The sequence below is a fragment of the Ictidomys tridecemlineatus genome, chromosome 5, assembly GCF_052094955.1.
Source record: "Ictidomys tridecemlineatus isolate mIctTri1 chromosome 5, mIctTri1.hap1, whole genome shotgun sequence".
NCBI classification, from domain to species: Eukaryota; Metazoa; Chordata; class Mammalia; order Rodentia; family Sciuridae; genus Ictidomys; species Ictidomys tridecemlineatus.
The window spans coordinates 190,955,474-190,975,933 of NC_135481.1; the positions used below are offsets into that span (position 1 = coordinate 190,955,474).

The 20,460-nt window shown below is 44.5% G+C and overlaps 1 protein-coding gene across 6 annotated transcripts in view; it reads left to right on the forward strand.

Moving 5' to 3' along the window:
* The window catches only part of Bcas1 (brain enriched myelin associated protein 1), an 89,106-nt gene that overhangs the window by 47,977 nt on the left and 20,669 nt on the right, over positions 1 to 20,460 (forward strand). For 3 of the 6 annotated variants that reach the window (XR_013439776.1, XR_013439777.1, XM_078051891.1), the window contains exons 7-8: positions 7,472 to 7,513; positions 14,716 to 14,889. The exons of 1 other annotated variant lie outside the window; for it this stretch is intronic. Coding sequence is in view for 1 of the 5 variants with exons in the window: in XM_078051891.1 (XP_077908017.1) it covers positions 7,472 to 7,513; positions 14,716 to 14,889 (216 nt within the window). In the remaining 4 variants the exon portion in view is untranslated. The remainder of the gene's footprint in view (positions 1 to 7,471; positions 7,514 to 14,715; positions 14,890 to 20,460) is intronic. 2 more of the 6 variants (XR_013439778.1, XR_013439779.1) reach the window with 1 other exon arrangement.

The window sequence follows — 20,460 nt, forward strand, 5'->3', positions numbered from 1 at the left end:
TGAGGGCTGACACCTGCAGTGGGTGAGAAGGAAGGAGAGAGGGGGCTGGATGGAGGGTGGTGCATCTTGGCCCAACCACAGGGAATCCGACAGTCTGACTGCCCACATGGAGAGTCCACCCTGGCCAGGTGGGTCAGTCCGCCACGGTGCTCCGTCACTGACAGGAGCCACCTGGGGAACTCGGCTTGGCTTTAGCAGCGGGGGTTGCTGTCGTGCCAGGGCAAGGCTGTCCCCACATGTGAGCCTGAGCAGCACACTTGGTGGCGCAACAGACCACACATGCTGGACAGCAGATGCCGCAGGTGATGGACCGAGGACCAAGAGTCATGCGTTTGGACAGACCTGGCTTTGAGCGCCAGTTCATCTCTCCGGCTTCCCTTCCTTGTGAAATGCAAATTAGAGCAGCACCCATATCGAGAGGACATGCTACAGCCAAACCCAACTCCACCTGCCACAGAAGCCGCTAAGGGCAGCCGCTGTCTGTGCCTGTCGCCATGTCACAGGAGGGTGAAACTCCTCCGCCAACAGCTCCATCCTGTGATGCCCAGTGGGGAAGCCGCTAAGCTCCCTCTGCGTACCTGCTCGACCAGTCTCCCCACGGGAAGCCATCCTCAGGACAACATGAATTCATCTCCCAGCCAAGGACCGTATCATGCTGGCTGCCTTTGGCACCTTTATTCGGTGGATTATTAAACCTCGTGAACTTAAGAGGAATTCAAACCAAATCACTGGTATCCTGACTTCCCTCTCTAACCCAGTCAGATGGAAATGTTCTGCAAGGAAGGAAAAGAGGGGAGTCTCACTCATCTGGAGCCTTCCCAGTGCCCCCGTGTGTTCGGGCTTTTGTGCCAGCTGGTACGGAGGGTGAGGCGAGGACAGTTGCGGGGAGAAAAGCTGCTGGCCCTCCCGGAGCCCTGTTCCTGTGGGACAGGGTCATTCCAGTAGGGAACAGACCCAGGGCCTTTGCTTTCTCTTCTTTAAATTAGAAAGGCCGTCATGATAAAATCAGCCTTGTGCAGATCTCGAAAAACACAAAGGAAAACTCTAGACAACTTGTACATTTTCACTAACAGCCAACGCTACCCTCTTCCTTCTCTTGCTTTTAATTGAGAAGCTTTTAAACATGTTTCCAAGTCTGTGGCCATGAACTTCAGAAATAGATTTTTTTTTCTCCCCAGAACAGGCGGAAGGGATGAAAGTATTAGTCATTTTGATTTTGTGGTCCTGATTGCTGAAGAAGTACTTAATATAAAATAAAAATACAAAAATAACCTTTGATGAAATTAATTTTAAATTAAACTGTACTTTCAAAAAAACTGTTTAATATCCAGTGACCTGGACTAAATATGCCCTTGATTGCTCTGGGTCAACTGAGCTGTCACTAGCTGGCTGGTCTTACAAGTTATTTAAATTTTTTGGCTTTCCTTTTCCTCATCTGTTGAATGAAAGGGTTGAGATAAATAATCATGAAATTCTTTTTAAAAAAATTTTATAGTTGAAGATGGACAGCACGCCTTTATTCGTTTAGTGTTTTATGCAGTGCTAGGGATCAAACCCAGTGCCTCACACATACTAGGCAAGCGCTCTGCCACTGAGCTACAGCCCCAGCCTGTGAACCTCTTACATGTAGCAAATCAGGAAAAAAAATGGACTGTGTAGCCCTGGAAAAATTACTTGACCTGAGCTCCTGTTTTCTTATTTGTAAAATGAGAACTTAGTTTATCTTGGAATGTGGTAATAAGGAACCAGAAACTGTACACACACAGCACCTGAGACCATGTGGCTTCCCACCCTCAGTGCATAGTGACCATAGGAATGGTTGGCTCTCTGTCACTCAGACGTGCGATGTATTTGGAGGAGCATGATAAACACACATTTGTGTGTACACCTGCACATGTAATTAGTATCTGGAATATCTTCAAAATAGTCCTCCCCTGCCTTCTCCTGGGGGGGGGGGGGCAAATACTGGAGTGGAACAGTAATGTGGGTCTTAACATCACCCAGATACACCTTCGAATCTCAGTCCCAGGCCCCTGGCTGCTTGAAAGTGGCAGATGGCTGACCCCCTAGGGCCTCGGAGTCCTCCACCACAAACCCTATCAGCGTCAGCTACCTCTCGTAATCGCTGGGAGGCCAAGGGACTGGGATTCTGTGAGCATAGCTCCATTCCACCCAGGGAAGTTTGCAGTCCAGGGTAAACTGCAGTGAACAGGGCACAAAGGCTTGGGGATTGAAAAAGGGCGCAGTCAGTGCAGGTTGAAGTAAGCTTAGAGTTCCCACGCGCTGCTCTGAGCCACCTGGGCTAGGTGTTCAAGCAGACCCGTAAGCCTTCCTGGGGGATTCTGGTTAGGAAGCCTGGGTGTGTGGCTGGGGAGGCACAGGAGCACCTACTTGGAGGCTGAACACTGTGGGTTTAATAGGATAAGTCTCAGGCCCACTGTGAAACAAGCCGACCCAGAACAGCTGTCATGTGATGAAAAGGATGCTTAGAGGAGACCCACCAGGATCTGCTGACTTTAGTGCCACCACGTGAATGTATTTTAAAGAATCTTCCATTTAAGAACTGAATTCACTTTTAAAGAAGAGGAGTCATTGTCATTCAAGTTCATGGTCATAGGTTATGTGCCATTTAGCTTCTCTTTCTTAGTTTCTGGAATATCTTCAAAATAGCCCTACAGGTCTAAGCAGGATCCTGTAGATTGCACAGTGCAACTTTTTATTATTGCTAATGAAGCTGGACTGTCTATAGATTCTGGCAATAGCCAGGTGCCCGTTCGTTGAAGGAGACTGACAGCGATTCTGTTCTGACACCTGAGTGTTCGTCTCACACTGTGCTTCTTGACTACCCCAAGAGGTCCAGGACCTGAAAAATGCCCTCAATCTAAGAGCCTGGACCTCGCCTGGAATCATCCTGTTCTCTCGCTGACTCTGCAGAGAGCTGCTTCCTTGATTCTGCCTCAGCAGTTCCCTTCCAAACCCGGTCCTAGTGCCGAAGAGTCCAGCGTCTCTCCTCTCTCCTCTTCGGAGGTCACCCACCTCCGTGCGCTCACTGGCAGTGGAAATAACGAATAGAAATCTGCTCTCCTAGCTCCCCCACCCCATAGGCTTCCTCTGAACTGTCAGAGAAAGGGGAGAGGACGTTGTCCAGACCTTCATTTGTTACCGTGGACTGAACGTGGAAGCCACCCTGGGACAAATGGAGGCAGAACAGGAGATCCAGGCTTGGCTCAGAGACCCAGCTCCATGGAGGTGCAGTGGTGCCTGAGTCTGCTTTCAGGAGAAGCAGAGAAGAGCTGAGACCTCAACAGGGAAGGAAGACGCTAGGGTGGGAGCAAAAGCTTCTAGATGCTGGAACAGAGCCTGGAGGTGAAGGGCAGTCTGCATCCACCTTGACTGCTGACCTGGAGCACACGGGAAGCACGGAACCCACAGTTAAGTGACACCTAGCCCAAGAGCGTGGGTTGCCATCATTACCTTTGTCTTTGTTAACAGAAGACTATCTTCCTGGGTTCTCTCCAGTGGTGTCTAAAGTATGCTAATCCAGTGCAGGGGTGCAAGCCACTGAAGGGGGTCCATTAAGGAGGAAAACAATGCGGCACGGAGCTCTCTGGAATCTGCTCTTAATCCTGTTGATTTTTTTTTTCAGTGATTTGGACAATGTCATAAAACACACTGCTCAAGTTGAACAGCTGGGTGGGCTCATTAAGGCAGCCCAAAATATACACAGTAAAGATCTCCAAACACTGCCACAATGGGCTCCGGTTAGTGTGACCTGGCATTTTTTATTTATACGGGTCAATGTGCCATTGTACTATAAAGAGTGAGTCACCAAGATTGTAACTGAGACCCACATCCTTTCCTACCCCATGCCAACTAGAACCTGAAGCAGTGTTAAAAAATATCTGTTCATGAGGATTCCAGGAGCAAACCATACTTCTGGCCTGAGCAGACTTAAGGACTTTCCAAAACAACATAGAATTCATCAAGAAAAGTCTTAAGGAAGTGGAACAAACCTAGCTGATGTCACTTCTTCCCAGCATTCATAACAATTGCTACCATTAGTTGAACCCATACTATGTGCAAGCACTCACTATGCTAAGTGCTTTATATGTACAAAATAAACAACAGCAGTGTTCAGGATTCATAAATAAATCATGCCCCACATCCTGTGCAGGAATCCAAGACAGATGACTGTGAGTCAGTCTGGGCTGCCATATGTCTCTGCCCCCAGCCACACAGAGACACCAAGGAAAAGTTGCATGACAACTCTCCCCCACCCCCATCACCCCTGTGGGGCCTCAGCAGCCAGCCAGCAGTTCACCTGCCATTTGCAAGGCAGCAGGAAGAAAGCACACCCCCAGTTCCCGCTCAGCTCTGGGGAAGCCCCCTGCAGCCACTCAGGCCCCAGAGTGACACCATGTAGAAGATCCATCCTTGGCCCTCTCTTCCCAGACAACTCAACAGCAGCTGAGCTGGACTGAGTGGCCACCAGCCACCAGCTGCCCTGGCCCTGGAGGTGATGGGTTCAGCTACAGTTCTAATTTCCACAAGTGAATTCTGCTTCTGGGGCTGATTTCTTGAAATTTTTCTTTCTGTTCTACGTCATATACTCTGGTTTCTAGAAGAGTCTATAGAAAACCTGATATTAACAAGCATTTAATTATAGACACCACTCGAGTTGTCCCCACCTGTCCACACAACTTCCAGACTCTCCAGCCCCGTATAAATGGGGTACTCTTGTGAGGCCCAGGAGGACTGTGTGGGCTGGACCCAGCCAGCGGCTCACTCTGTTTCTGCGAGGCTTTCCCCTGAATGAGCTTTACTCCTGAAACAACGCGTGACCACGAACAAGCTAATAATCAGCTCAGAGAGGAGTGATTACTAAACCAGGTCACACAGTTGAAACTCTGAACTTGGACCTGACTCTATAGTCGCCATGTACCCGTCACCATGTAGCAGATTTCCTCAGATGAGCCACATGCTAACCAGTGACCAGAACCTGGACCCTCTCTACATGAACTGCACGTGTCAATCACTGCTCACATGCAGACTGCACCTGGAGCCCTATTTGCAAATGTACAAAAAGTTCAAAACAATTTGGGGCAGTTCTTGGAGATAGCCCTAGAAAACATTTCGCTGGCTGCACAGTACAGTTCTCTCCTTTTTCCATTCTATTCCTGTCCTTGTGGTGATGTCAAGAAGAATGTCCCTTCTTGATATTAACAAGCATTTACCACTGTGTTAGCCCTTGCTACAAAGACTTAAACCTTATTAGAACTTAATAAGTGTTTGCTTCATTCATTGTATTTATTTTAATATGTATTATATACATATTATTATTATAGTAAACGGTATCACATTTGAAAAAAAGTTTCTTATGATTACATAAAGTTTCTTATGATTCTTATGATTTCTTTTGTGTTACCATTTAGCTTCTTATTATCACAGTCAATGGTACACATTGACTGTGATAATAAGAAGCTAAACGAGAAGCAACAGTAATACTAATGTGATACCAATTACTGTAATAATAAGAAACTTTCTTTTCAAATATATTTAAGTAAATCTATGGTTAATGTATAGAAAATATCAAATAAACTGGTGACACAAGAACAAGTCAAAGATGAGAACATGCTATGAAAATCATTGCACTTGGTAGATGCTCACGCAGACAAATTCACAAAATAAGGAACTTTTGCTGGTAGAATAACTTTTAAAAATATTTGTTTGGAACAGGCAATATTTGTAAGGCCAGTTTTCAAAACAGCAGAAAGATCTGGCAGTCTGAAAACATAACGAAGATCAAGGAAACTTGAGTGTTCAGATCCAGCTCCTTCTATTCCCATCTGTCACCTGCTCCAGGTTCCCAGTGTCTTCAAGAATACAGTGAGAAATCAAAATCCAGGGACTTTCCAGACTAGGAAATCACAGACACAAAGAAGTCTCAGTACCACTGGATAGGACAGGAAAGAGGGTTGAAACACCCCCGTCCCCGGTCTATTTTTAGATAATAAGAGGGTTTTTCTCAGTCTAACGTCGATGGTCTATTTATTCCTGAAACTTCTGTGGGTCAGGCTTGAGGAGGTTCTGCTTTTGAAACAGCATTTGATTCTTTACCTGTGCATCGTGTTCAACAGTGCGCAATCAGGGTACAGTTCCAAGAAAGCAGAGTTCCTCCCAAATTCCTTCTGCATGTGCTGTCATTTTCTGACAGTCGGAAGCTTCCAGGAATGTTACAGTCCTTCCATGGACTCCTTTTTTACCCAGGCAAACACACACAAATAAAAGTACATATTTTCATCCTTAAAGTCACGTTGGAAAGAGAGAAACTTAGCTTCTGGAAACACTGCTTCCCCTTTTTTTAGCTGTTTAGCCTAAACAAGTGACTTTGCCCCTCCGTGCTATTCTTGCCGTACTGTGCAAAGGGGCCCTCAGTACTTGCTACTTGGAGGCACTTTGCGGGGTAGTGGAAGCAAGGTGCCACTGTGAAAGACATCTGTAAATACCGCTTCCCTTGCGTGGCTCACACTGCACCTGTTACAGGGGAGGGCGGGCCTTGTACCAGCAGAGATGCAGGGAAGAGTTCTTGCCCTGGAATAAAGAGGAGAGATGCAGAAGGTCTACGAACACCCTGCGATTATTTAAAAAGTACTTTGTTTATGGGAGGAGAGTCCAGATCTACTAATTTGAGTATCGAATTGGTCTGAAACCACTAACACTCTCCCCCAAAAAAGTTTAAGGACAGCCCAAGGAAAGAGGCAAAGATGACATCCGACGTTGGAGCTTCAGAATAGAGCTGAGATATCAGGACAGGACAGGAGATGCAGAATTACTCCAGGGAGGGCAACTGTGTGGAGTTGCATGGATCAGACCCCCGCCCTCTGGCTCTCCCCAGAGTGTTTAAACTTCAGCACGATGACCCTGGCCCAGATCAAGGGCTGATGTCAGAAGTGGCTTCCAACGCCAGGGTCAGGAAAAGGCTGAGGACCTGCTCGTGACAGGACAGTCATGAGAACCTGAGGATCGTGGCTGCACTTCTCAGCCTACTGCTAGAATATTCCTGAGCAGCTTGTTTGTTTTTACCTAACACTGACTATCAATTGAGCGAATTAAAAATCGTTCCCTCTTATCATCAGCTACTAGAAAAAACGTGAAGGCCAAGGCGTGGCTTTCCCCCAGGCAAGGCTTTGTGGCTTGCAGTCTTCCGTGGCAGCCCCTCTCTGTGTTCCATTTGAGCCTGGCTGTGCCTGTAAGTTGTTTGCCTTTTAAAATGCACAACTTGTATTATCTTGTTACACTGTTTGCGCTCGTCAGCGTCTTCCAAGTTCTTTTTGGAGCAAGGTCTAGATGAGCATTTCAACATCAGAGAACTGCCAGCCCGAAGAGCCCTTTGCTTTTGTGTAACTTATTATTTTTTGGGGGGAGAGGGGCTAACATCTTGATTCTCACATTTGTTTTTATCTTCCTTTAGTCAGTTAAAGAGGAATCAGTCGCCCCAGGTGCAGAAGAAAATGTAAGTGAGGCATTCGATGACAGAATCATCCCCCTCTCGGCTTGGGCATGCTGGACCATTGGGCTTTTCCAACCCTGGGATCCTGTGTTCTTGCATGCTCCAGGTATAATCATCCGCTCTGGACTCTTTCACCCTGTCTGGTGACTAGGGGCCAAAGGGGAACAACAGTGGATGAATTTTTGAAACTCCCATTGAATTGATGCAAAATAATTGCAGGAGGAAAGCATGCTGCTTCATCATTTGTTATCATTTAGGGGTGAAAGAGTCTACAGCACGTAGGAATGGCTTGGCACTTCCATAAGGGATAATGATGCTGCATCTCCTGCTTCTGCCTTGACTGCTCCTTCACCTTCATCTCCATGGTGATCCTGATTCTTACTAATTTGGGTTGGTACCCAGGACAGGCAGTTGCCTCAAGCAGGAGAACATCTTGCAGCTATAGAAGCTGGTCTCATTTGGAGAGGGGACTCCGTGAGTCTGCATCTGACAGACAGGGGGCACTCTACCTTTAACCAAGGTCAGATACTCCTGGCCTCAAGAGATGCTCAAAATTTTCAAGATAGTACATTCATGTCCAAAGAAATGGTGTCACTTGCAGTGCCACGGTGGTGGTAGTGGTGGTGGTGGTGGTGGTGGTGGTGGTGGTGGTGGTGGTGTGTGTGTGTGTGTGTGTATGTATATTTAAGAAAAAAAAAATTTCCAGGGAGATTAATAAATGGGCCTCATGAGTTTCAGGCCCAAGAGAGCTGCTCTCATTCCTGAAGGAAGCACGGTCTTTGGATAATCTTATAAGTGAGGATAAGTGAATCCACAGCTCCTTAAGGTAGAAACAAAACATCTTCATTTTGCCAAAGCAAAATATGTTTGGATCCTTCTGGTGTCTCTTGTTCACTGCCACGGATAGTTTGCATTTTCATTTTTATCTAGTTACTGGAACTGAACAGATGTTGAGAATCCAAATACATTCCAGAAATGCTATCCATGATATGGAAGGGAAATTAGAATGGCTGTTATGACTCTCTTGAGGAGAAAGTCTTTTCAATCTGCTTGTTTTTATTGTGTATCGCTCCCCTTCTCAATCCTTGCCTTCCTTTATTTCTTGAACCAAACTGAGGAGCTCAGCAAAGCTCAGGCTTCTCATGATTCCAGAACGTTCTCATGAATTTATTGACTATTTTCTAGAGAGTCAAAGTCTCTAGACCTTCAGGAACCTGCAACGAGGAAGCCCACAGGTCTCTTCCCCATGAAGTTTAAATGTTACCAGCTTCAGGTTGAATTGGGAGCCCCAGTTAGCACCGAGGTTCTAAGTTTCTGAAGAGAAACTTCTTTGGGGGATGTTTAGTGTCGCTGCTCACCTCGGGATGTCTGCAGTAGCTCAGATGCTAAAATGCAGAGTTGATCTGATTTCATTTTCTAGTAGGAAGCTGGAAATGGTAATATGAATGTGAATTAAAACATAAATTCTGAATACCAAAAGACAGCACAAAAGTTGATCAGGATATGAAAAAAAAGACAAATTAGTTTCCTAAGAAAACAAAGAAGCATCATAAAGAGTGTTTAATGTGCTTAGTCCTAGAACTTACTTTTCTATTTTTAAAGCTCAATATTTCATCTTCTAACTGCCCCTCTCCCAGAGGGAGTGAAGTTAATAGTTGTCATATCTGGGCCCCATCATCTCCAGGTGGTGATAAGAACATTACCAGCACTTCATGATTTGGGGAAGCATCAGGAGAGATAAGGCATGTATTGTGCTCCCCTCACTGCCCAAATCTCAGGAAGCACTCAGAAATTTAGGCATCAGCAAACTACAGCTCCTGGGCAAGTCCAGGCCAGTACCTGTTTTGAACAGCCAGTGAGCCAAGAATGGCTTTTACATTTTTGAATGGTTTGAAAAAAAAATGGAAAGAATAACATTTCATGACGTGTGGAAACTGTAATTCAAATCTCAGTGTGTGCTGATAATGTTTTATTAGGACACGGCCAGACTCACTCCTACCACGTCACCTGTGACTGCTTTGCTGTTAGGGCTGCAGAGCTGGGGTTCACAGAGACCATGCAAGAGGCAGGACCTTTTGCAAGAAAGCTGGGTGACCCCCAATGTCATCGTTAGTGACCAGGCTACAAAGTCATCTTTGAGTTCTTCCCAGTCATGAGGATTAAATCTCCAAATAAAATGACATGGGTGTCCCCATGAAGAGAAGGGATATGTAAAAAGGAAAAACTTAATGGGAGAGGTGGCATCGGTCAAAACAATATGTGGCCCCGGAACCCTGGCTGCAGAGCAGTCAGATGAGATTGGCCAGGTCATAAGAGGGCTCTCACTCCTGGCTTTTTCTGGGTCAAATAGAATTGAATTTATTTTTTTAAATTTCTCTATGCCCAACTTTCCAAAACAATCTGTCCCCCAGAAAGGTCCATTCACATTTAATCAGAAAAAAAAAAAGTTTACTGTTTTTCCTAGGGTATGCTTTTTATCCTATCAGAAATGATGTCTATATAGACTATAGAAATTATTGAATCTTTCAGTGGTGATTTGGAAATGTTGGGCTGTTAATGGACTGAGTTAATGTTCTAACTAACGAAAACAACTTCCTTCCCAAGACAAAGTACACTTTTGCTGTTTCCCTCTTAATAAGAGAACTTTTAGTCGCCAGTGAAACCCAAGCACAACCTGGATGAGACAGAAAAAGGAATGTATTGAGCGTCATCACTGGAAAGTAGAATTGGTTTCAAATTCCCTCGGGGCTATCCCTTGGCTCAGCCTTCTTGGTCTGGGTGCCTTCTCAGCTTTCCAACAGCACATCACCCAGTAAAGGAGAGATCTCTCCAGGTCCAAGCCCACATGTCCTGGAATTGTCTCCTTCATTGGCTCAAATGTGTTCACATGCTCTGTTAGTCAGCTTTTGCCAGGTTTTGTTGTAGTAACAACCAAACCCCAAATTTTAGTGGCTTTCAACAGCTTTCTCTCTCTTTTTTTTTTTTCCACTTATGCCACAAGTCAGCTGTACATTTACCACGGCTATTTCACGTGGTCTCTTTCTGCCGAGATCTAGCATAAATAAGCAGTCCCTCCACAAGGACCTGTGGGGAGAGAAGAACGCCAGGGAGAAGCCACAATGGCTCTTAAAGCCTCAGCTCAGATGTGGCTTATGTCATATCCACTCATATCCCATTCGCTAAAGCAGGTTACCCAGCAAGGGGCACAGATGTGTGATTCTTTCCCAAGAAGGTGGAGTGAATAATTGTAAAAATAACACACTCTGCCCACCCGATGCTGCCTTCCCTGAGCCAACATGCCAAGGAGCTAGACCAGGTTGGTTGGCTGAGACTTTTTCAATCAGTCAGGGAGGATGGTTGCCCCAAAGCAAAACTGGCTGCTATAAACTGATGAGAAAAAAAGAGTTACTGGGTAGGAAAGAAAATCTCTAATTCTCTGTAACCAAATAATCACATTATAGATCCAATAAAAAAGAATCTAAAGTAAAACCCTTAAATACCAATATTATCATTATGCGGTGGCTGAAGTTTTAAGTGGAGGATATCTGTTTTGCTATAAATTAGTTCCCAAAACTCACAGCTCTAATAAAAAAAGAAAAACCATATAAACAAAATTTCAAAAGGCACACGCCTGTAATCCCAGTGGCTCAAGAGGCTGAGACAGGAGGATCACCACTTCAAAGCCAGTCTCAGCAATGGCAAGGTGCTAAGCAACACAGTGAGACCCTGTCTCTAAATTTTAAAATACAAAACAGGGATGGGAATGTACCTCATTGGTGGAGTGCCCCTGAGTTCAATCCCTGGTACCAATAAATTAAAAATAAAAAATATAAGTACGGTATACAATTTGAGGTAATATGTAACCCCCTTTACAGAAAGGTATATTTTGCATGTTAAACATACTGGCCAATCCTATACAATGTATACACCTTCCCTATTGAAGTTAAGCAAGGGAGATTGAATTCTAAACTATAGCTCACACAAAAATAAATATGGCATAAGTCTGATTTTAATTATATCTATAAAACCTAAAATTAAAATGTACAGATGCACTAATATCTTCTAAATAGGGAATGACTTTTTCCAAAGCTGTAGCCTGAAAGGAAGTCAGAGAAGTATCCAAGTAAAAATTGAATTCTCATGTCTGTATATGCAAATTGGATCCTTACTTAGTCCAAATTGTGCTGGGTTCCCACACCGGATGTCGTGGATTTTCCTTGGCTACTGAAAGCCAACTTCTTGGCCTGACTTCAAAGCTGATGGAAGTCTCTAGAAGCCCCATTTGTTTTGCCTACTAAAATTGTTGTGTTTTGGAGAATGGACTTGCAGCCTAGGATTCATGAGCTGACACCTCTCAGCATTTGGAAAGACCCCACAAGGGATCCATTGGCACTCAGATAAGGGTGGTTTACAAAGTAATTGTCATGCAATCTATCATTTTATTACAGAAGTGACTTTCCTTCCAGGCCCTTGAACACAAAAAAAGAACATGCTGTTTCAAAGGCCAAATAGAATTCAGAATCGAGGGTCAGTCAAACTGCTCATTACCCACTTTAGGGCCATGCTAATCTTCCTCTTACCCGTTCTCTTCACCGATGATTAGTCTAGGGATAAGGAAGTGACCTAGTTATGACCAGTGAGATTTGTGTGCCCTGAACTAGAGGATCCGAATTCCAAAGTTCATTCCAAAGTTCAGTCTGGAGTTGTCTCTTATGGAGCAAGTCTATTATGGGGACCTTCCTTCCATCTCAGGACATTGAGATAAGGATGTGATGCTGGAGCTATAACAGCTATTTCATGACTATGAGGTAACAAATAACAGAATGAAAATGCAGCATGACAAGAGTGGTGGAGACACAGGATAAGACGCTGCTTAGTCCTTTAGTGAAGTCCCAGAGCTGCTGGATCAGCTCCAGAATGACTTGCTCTCAAACTTCTTCTTCCATGTCCTTATCAATTAATCCACTATTATATATTCAATTACTGGCAGAAAGTGCTCTTCTCCTTGAAATGTCCTCTCCTCTGTACTGTGACTTTAGCCAAGTCATTCAATCATTCACGTCCTTCATCTATAAAGTGGTGATAACGTTATCTTTCCTGGGCTGTCTCTGTGACTATTTCCTGAGGTTATGTATAAAACATGGCTTTCTCAACTCCAGGCACAGTCAGAGGTAGTTATTAAAATAATCACCCCTCAATAATGGACTTGCGGGTGGTGGTGATTCCAGGTAATTTGTGCTCATGGAATAAATAGGTGTAACTCTGACACAAATCACAACCCCTGTATTAATTATGGCCTGACAATGAATTGCCTGATTTAACCCTCAGAACAGCTTTGTGATGCGTACAGTGTCCCCACCCAGAACAGAGAAGATGCTGACCTTGGATGAGGCCCACTTAGGGGTAAAGACAGAGTTCTGCCCAGCAGGTTGCCCAGCGCCTCTGCTCTCTGACCACGTTGTGGGACAGATACGTTCCAGGCCCCGCTCATGAGCTTTTGTGGCTGATGCTCATTTTCCAGAAATGCAGTTGAATGGAACGTGCCTAGATGCGGGAACCACGTCCCCCTTCAGACACCCATCCCAGACTCTCGTTGGTCTAAAGCCAGACTGGGATCAGAAACCAGCAGCCGGTGGCAGCAGCTTCCCCCAAGCACGTCCAGTGTTTTTATCTTTGAAAGTCTTCGGATGGGACATTCCTTGGCGGTAGTCCTGACCACACCTTTTCTCTCCATCTGGTCCATGCACAGGGACACCTCTGCCTTGCTTAGGAGGCCTTTTGAGTCCTAACACCTGAGCTTAGTCCTTTCCTTCCAAAGGGAAAAATACCACAAATCATGTGGATATTTTAAGAAATGCGAGGCACGGGCAGACTACTCTGATTCCCTTGCCAAATTCCAGGGTGCTCTGCATGCTGATTTGTTGATTGGCAGCTCTCTGCCTTGGTTGATAACACAAAGATTAAAATTCTCTATTTGGAAAATTTGGCTCACTGCAAGCCAGTGGCGTGTACTATGTGAAGGAAGGGGAGGTAGCTTGTCCGTAAGCATTCAGTATTTTGGAGACAACTCCATCTCCCTCCCCCACCCCGACACTGAGAACAAGGCTCTGAGCAGTCTGGTGTCTGGCCCCGCAGGGACAAACGCAGAGAGGCCCCTGGCTCGGCAGTGCTTCTGTTGGAGACGGGGGATGGAAAACCTGGGATGAAAGGGCCCAGAGAGTCAATATTTTAGGATTTGTGGGCCGTCTTTTGTCTGCATCCAATATTTTCATCTTTTAATAGTTGTTTACTACCCTTTAGCTCAGGGACCAAGTAACACAGGCACAGGGTTGGGTGGGTGGGTGGGTGGGGGTCCTGTGCCAGCTCTTGCTTGGAAAACCGAGGAAACAAAAATGCCTCCCGGAAGTGGTCCTGCTGCAGGAACCACTATAGTCGCAGAAACTGTCCCAGATGTGACTGGGGCCACAGAAATGGCACGTGACCGTGCAAAAGCACAAGTTGGGGCCCGTGTGCTAGTACATGGGATAGTCCATGCGAGCCCACCGCTGGCCACCCTTCTCCCTAGTGGGTGGTCAGAGGGCGTTAGCCCACGATCACTCTGCAGGCGCCATCACCAACACAGCCGTAGCTCTGGGGTCAAGTTCATTTTTCTTCTGGAAGCCCCAACTCCAGTCGAGTAGCAATGCAAGTGACTGCAGAGGTGGGAAATGAGTTCATGAGGAGGTCGAGGCCAGTCAGCCAAGTGGCTTCTCCACCTTCCTGCAAGGAGGACAGTTTTCCCATAGTTGCGAGGGACAAAGGCTGTGGAATGGCAGGTGTCACAGCCACTGCCTCTAGGGTGGCGATTCCTGATTTCTGCACAGGCCAGGTGTGATTTGCCCTTGTAGCAGATCAAAGAGGTGGGCTCACTAGAATAGAAGAGGGGGTCCCCAGAGGGACCCCTCTGTGTCCTGTAGACGCATGGGAGGGAACTTGCCATGTCCACATCAGTGTGTTAGTGATTCAAAAACTGGCTGTTGGAAAGCACTTTGGACAACACGAAGCTGTGCCTGGGTACAGATGGTCATCGGCGCAAATCTATAGCTACCATGTGGAGAGGGACAGCCCCGGCCCCTTTATAAAACATGCTTTGGGCAAATGTATGTTTTGTTTTGTTGTTTTGTTTTGTTTTGTTTCACTTTCTTAATACCTGGCAAACTATCCAGGTGGTGTGTGAATCACCAATAGAAATTACAAAGTTTGAGAAAGTAGACTCAGCCTCACAAACAGTGGATCTCACTGAAGAAGAAGATGCTAAGCCTGAACCCACGGAAGTAAAACTCAAAAGAGAAGCCAGCAAGCCGCGGAGGACCTCCCTGATGGCATTGCTCAGACACATGGTAAGCCAATTCCTTCCAGCACAGCCGTGCACTTCCGAGCTCCGCTGCCTCGAATAAGGGGCAGTGCCCGGTGGCAGGGGATGTGCATGGGACATGAACGCCCAGCAAGTGAAAGAATGCCCTCCTCCTCTGGTTCAGTCTCGGAGGAAGCCTCGGAGAATGGCTGACCTTCTTTAATGCTGCCTGATTCTCTTTTTTATTAAGGAAGAGCTGAGTTCTAGCAAATAAGAGCATCGTCCTAAAAGTTAACATTATGGCTTGCATTTGATTTAATTTATTTTTCAAGTTTCCTTCTATTGGTGGCAAATGACGCTTACAACATGGTAATAATATGGAGTTTCCTTTGAAAATGCATTTATTTACATCAAGAACATGAGGCATTTATGTGGATAAAATACTAAATAGTCCAAGTTATACATTGAGGGGTCAAGAATTCTGAAGGTGACATGTGTGTGACTCAAATTTAGACAAAGCTAACAGAGAATTCAAATAGGGAAATGATAACATGATATTGTCATAGTGTATATTTATAGTTTAGCTGGTAAATTTGTCATTTTTTCCCTCTATGTATAGAATGGAAAGAATGTAGACAGATATCTTTGGTGCCTATGAAGAATCACATACTTTCAATCTCCAAATAGTCAGGAACTTAAATAACATAATGCAACAAAACCCGAATCAGTTGGAGAAAAAAAAAAAAAAAAAACCCACGTAAAAGGTCATTGGTTTAATTCTCTTTTAATGAAAAATGAGAATTTCATTACAGTGTGCCTTTATTTTGGGGAGTATTGGGAAGTTTAATCCTTTGAGAAAGTAGTTCTCTAATTTCATGAGATCAGCCTGTTAAAAGAATTCTTTTGGGTCCACAAAAAAAAATAAAAACAAAACAAAACTCTTGTCAGTGGAAGTTGACGCATATTAGAAATAATTCTGTTGGAAATTGTTGGCAGGAATCATTTTATTTTCCTGCTGGATTTTTCTGATGGAAAATAAAAAAGAAACTCAGCATGCACAGTAGACAATCCATGAGTGTGGCTGAAACCCCATCTCTGTTGCTGATCATTTGCTCTGTAACTTGGCACTAAAAAGGAAGATCAAGATTTGAGATTCTTAAACCGATTTTCACATTATGCCAAGAAAGAAAAGAACATTGAGTCTGTCTCTGGCAGCGCCTCTGCATGACAAATGAGATCCTCAAATAGTGCATCATAATATTGAGGGTGATCAGCCTTCCTGTTTCTGGATAGAGCTGGGAGTTACGGGGGGGGGGGGGGGAATAGCATATTTTTGGATTGTTGGAACTTCCCCTAGAATCCCAGACTTCCTAATTATTGTCATTTTTTTCCTGTTTTGTTTTCATTAGAAGATTTTATTGCCATTTTGACCGATTCAAATGCACAAAAGACGTTCAACAAAGAATTATTCAGTGTCCACTCTTTTCTGGGCACTAGGGACATAAGGGAGAACATAAATGGGTGCAGTGTCTGTCCTCAGGGGGAGTAAAGCTTTAGTGAGGACAATGGATGTTTTTAACTCCGTCCTCATCCTCTCAACCATGAACTAACCCCGTTCACCTCACATACAGGGTCTCAGTGCTTCCCTGAGAACCGCAGACACTCACTTTTATACACATATTAATATTCCCATTGGGTAGATTCCTGGAAGTTGGCTTTCTGGCAACATGTTCGTGGCTTCCAAATTAATTTAAAGTCTTTGGGTTTATGCAAAGGGAGAGAAGGAAAAAAAAATAAGCCTGCTCCAGGGGCTTAAAAATAAAGACAGTATCTGGCGTCCTATTAAGGATTCCAGGAGAATGTTTTTGAGCCAAATAAGTGAAAATTCCAAACTAATTTTACATATTGTGAGCATAAAATATGGATTAAAAAAAAGATTTAATAGAAGAGAAAATTCAATTGCAAAACCTCTGTTTTGTGTTCGATTTCTTCATTCATCAGATCATTGATTTTCCACTTCCTGGACTCTGCTTCGCTTTAGTTTCTGAGAGCATATTTTAGTATCCCGTGACAAATTGACTCTCAGTTGATTTTTTTTCTTCAAAATAAGGCATTACCCAATTCATTTACTTTCCAGAAATTAACCTCTCATGAAAATAAAAAATGGAATATCATTCTTCCAAATAACTGTATTTCAAGTAAAAAGAATTCAGTAATAGAAGTCTAACATTGCATTCAATGCATGTAGGTGTACCACTTTGCAAAAATCCTATCAGCTCCTACAGGATTTCAAAATAATTGCAAGGAACATCTAAGACATCTGTCATGCCCTAAATAGAAAAAGATTCTTATACATATTAATTCAGCTGTATGTCAAGAAATTGAATATCTGAAGTGCTAGTATATTTTTATAAAAGGAGTGGGCAGAGTGCTGCATCCACAAACCAGGTAGGCAGGTTTGAAACCACAAAGGTGGCAGATAGAAATGTATAGATTTGGGATTTATAATTTGTCAATATAATAACAACTTGCACTTGAAAAGTGCGTTCCTCCTCCAAATTATTTTCACATACATTATTTCATTTAATCCACCTCTTAGCTCTTAATTTGGGACCATTCATTTTATAAGTAAAAAACTAACATTCTCAGACTCAGAGAAAGACTGTGAGCTTTAATACCAGGCCAATTAAAGGACCAAATGAGAAAATAGGTGAGGAATCAGAGTTCTTTATTGATTACAATTCATCTAAGAAGCTGATAGCTGTTGGAATTTACTATCTGGAAGGGGAAAGTAGATGGTTTGCAGTGGTAATTATAATTCAAAAAAAAACAGGTGTCTTCTAGCCAACGTTCTTGTTCTCAGATTTTCCCCTGAGTATTAAAATGTTGGTACTGATTTGCTCTTTGAAAGCAGGTTTCTGAAAGAAGCGTCTAATTGGGCAATTCCAGTCTCCACCAGTGACTAGGGTTTGTCTACCCTGGCAGGGTCACTGCAGGTCGCCGGGCACTCCTTGATTACTAGCGCAGCAGACGACAGTCCTGTTTTTCATGTGCCCACCACGTGGCGGCGCTGTGTTGGAGCTGCTTGCACGATCTCTCTCTTTTTTAAAAATTTTTATTAGTTGATGATGGATCTTTCTTTATTTATTTATATGCGGTGCTGAGAATCAAACCCAGTGTCTCACACATGCTAGGCAGGTTTACTTTCACATTGGAAAATTTGGGGAATTAACTTTAATAGCTTTCAAATTGTTCTTCAAAGTGCTACCACTGAGCCACAACCCCAGCCCCACATCTCTCTCTTTAGGGTAGAAACCTGAGAAGCCCAGGGCTTACCGCCTCCGTGGGCACCAGGCACTGACAGAGGACAGCGCTTTCTTCTCATTTTTGTTGTTCCTAACATTCCCCTTGCTCTCAAGTGCCACTGCTGCTTCTGGGCCTTCTGCCGAAGATGAGGCTATCTGGGCGCAGGACAACTGTCAGCTCCATTTTCTGGTGTGTCCCTCAGCGGTGATTCCTAAGGAAAGATCTTTTTTTATGTGTTGGGTTACTGCTCTTACCTGCAAGTACAGGAAGGCATAAGAGGAAAGCTCGGACATAGGTTTCCTGCATGTGCCTGTCATGAAAAAGAAATTTACCTCACTGGGCTAAAATATTCCAAATCTGTTTTATACGAGCATCTTGATAAAGCTCAGAGTCTGGGCTCATTACCTTTGTGGAACCTGGAAATTTCCAGTAGCCCCAGTTCCTTGCATTTGTGGTAGTGAGGTTGATCTAGTAAACAGCATCGCTGATATTCTCATAGCACATTAAAGTTTCATCCCAATTTTTCTTCTTCTAAATATCAGCTTTTGTTGAATTAAGTTGACATCAAAATTTTCCATTCCTTTTTGAATGCTTTTGCTAGAATTTTGAATGTCTGACTCCATGTATTGGAAACGGTTCAGATGTTCCTCAGCGTTATCAAGCTAGCCGAATTCAGGACACAGTGAAAGAAATAAAAAGTGACTTCATTAATATGCAAGGCTTGGGTACCACAACAAGATTCCCTCCCAACACTGCAGGCCAAGTGCCCTGAGACGCTTCCCCTTGGCTTCTCGGGGACAAAATAACCCGAGAAGAAAGTTGCTCAGTGTCAAATTGGAAAATTTTGGAAACTGATTTAATAGCTTTCAAATTGTTCTTCAAAGTGCTAGATGGTCTCAGAAAGACTTTTCGTCTCTTTAAACAGTAACTAGGCTATTTTTGACAGCTGGAAAAAATAAGCCTGTGTGGTTCTGGCCCTTCGAATGGCTGAGCCCAACCTTGTTATCCTGAGTTGTCTTTGAAGGAGGCTCTACCAAGAGTGAAGAAGGAGGGATGGAGAGGGAGGGGTGGGAGGGAGGGCTGTTAATGACCTCAGATGCACTAAATGACACCCTGAGTCACAACCCTGCCATCAGTCGGGTTTGTGCGCTTTGAGCTTCCTGTGCCTCCAAATGAGCAACAGAGAAAAATCACGGAAATGCTGAAGGTAGCCACTCCTATTTTTTTCGTAAAGAGGCTAAACTTTGCAGTGATCTTCCCGACAGCCTGAAGGTCTGTTTGCATCGCTGCCAACCTAGCAGGATTTAGATTCAACCCCAATTCTCATCCGAGAACCATCAAAGAAAGGGAGGGGAGGAGAGCAAATTGAAACCTTAAAACCGGCAGAGTACCTAACGAATACCAAATTGAAACAACTGACAGGAAATTCAAAACCCCTCCCTCTTCGGGGGCAAAAGAGAGAGCTTTATTTTCCAGAGGAGGGGGAAGGGCCATGCCTGACTCCTGGTGTCCATTCTGTTTTTGGCTTGAAGGACTACGTGTTCGTTTGTTTTTTGCCATTCAAAATTTCCCAGATGCCACCTAATGTGGACAGGCAGGCGTGTCCTGAGGACACGTTCCAGGCAGGAAGCGCCCTAAAGATGCAGCCTGAATCCAGGAGGCTGAATGAAATCCCCAAGGTCTAACCCTCACGTGTGATGGGCAGACTGAGGGCAAAGGCAACAGAGGCCGATTCTTCTTCTAAACCTTCTCAAGCAAGGCTGGACCTCAGCAGAACAATGCAGGAGACCCAGAGGAAGGAAAAACCCCTTTGTGTGTTAACAGATCCAAATTTTATGTCGAGGACAGGATGATTCTTATTTGCCTTTAGGATGAAAACCTTGGGGGAGTGCCACAGTGCTGTCCCTAAGGAAAGCATGGAGAGCTGTCAGACACCACTTCGTCCATCCCAGCCAATCAGAAGTGCATGTCAGGCTTTTGCCCTGTGCGAGATCTGTCAGTGTGGGTTTGGGGTCAAGGCACAGGATCCCACTCACTGTTATGCCCTTGGAGGTCCTGTTCAAGTCTTCTGAACTGGAGAGCACTGTTGACCTTGGGAAAGGGCTGGTCCCACACATGCCCTTCTGTGAGGTTTACCACCCTCCCTCTCACCCAAACCCTAATCGCGTGGCTGAAGCTAGTGTTACCAACTTCACAATAGATGTTCAGGAACCATTGTTGATTGAGCGGTGCCTCCTCATGCACAGTGATATTGGGAAGGTTTCCAGTATGGAGCACACACTCAGTCTCTCTACCCTGCTAGTTTCATGAC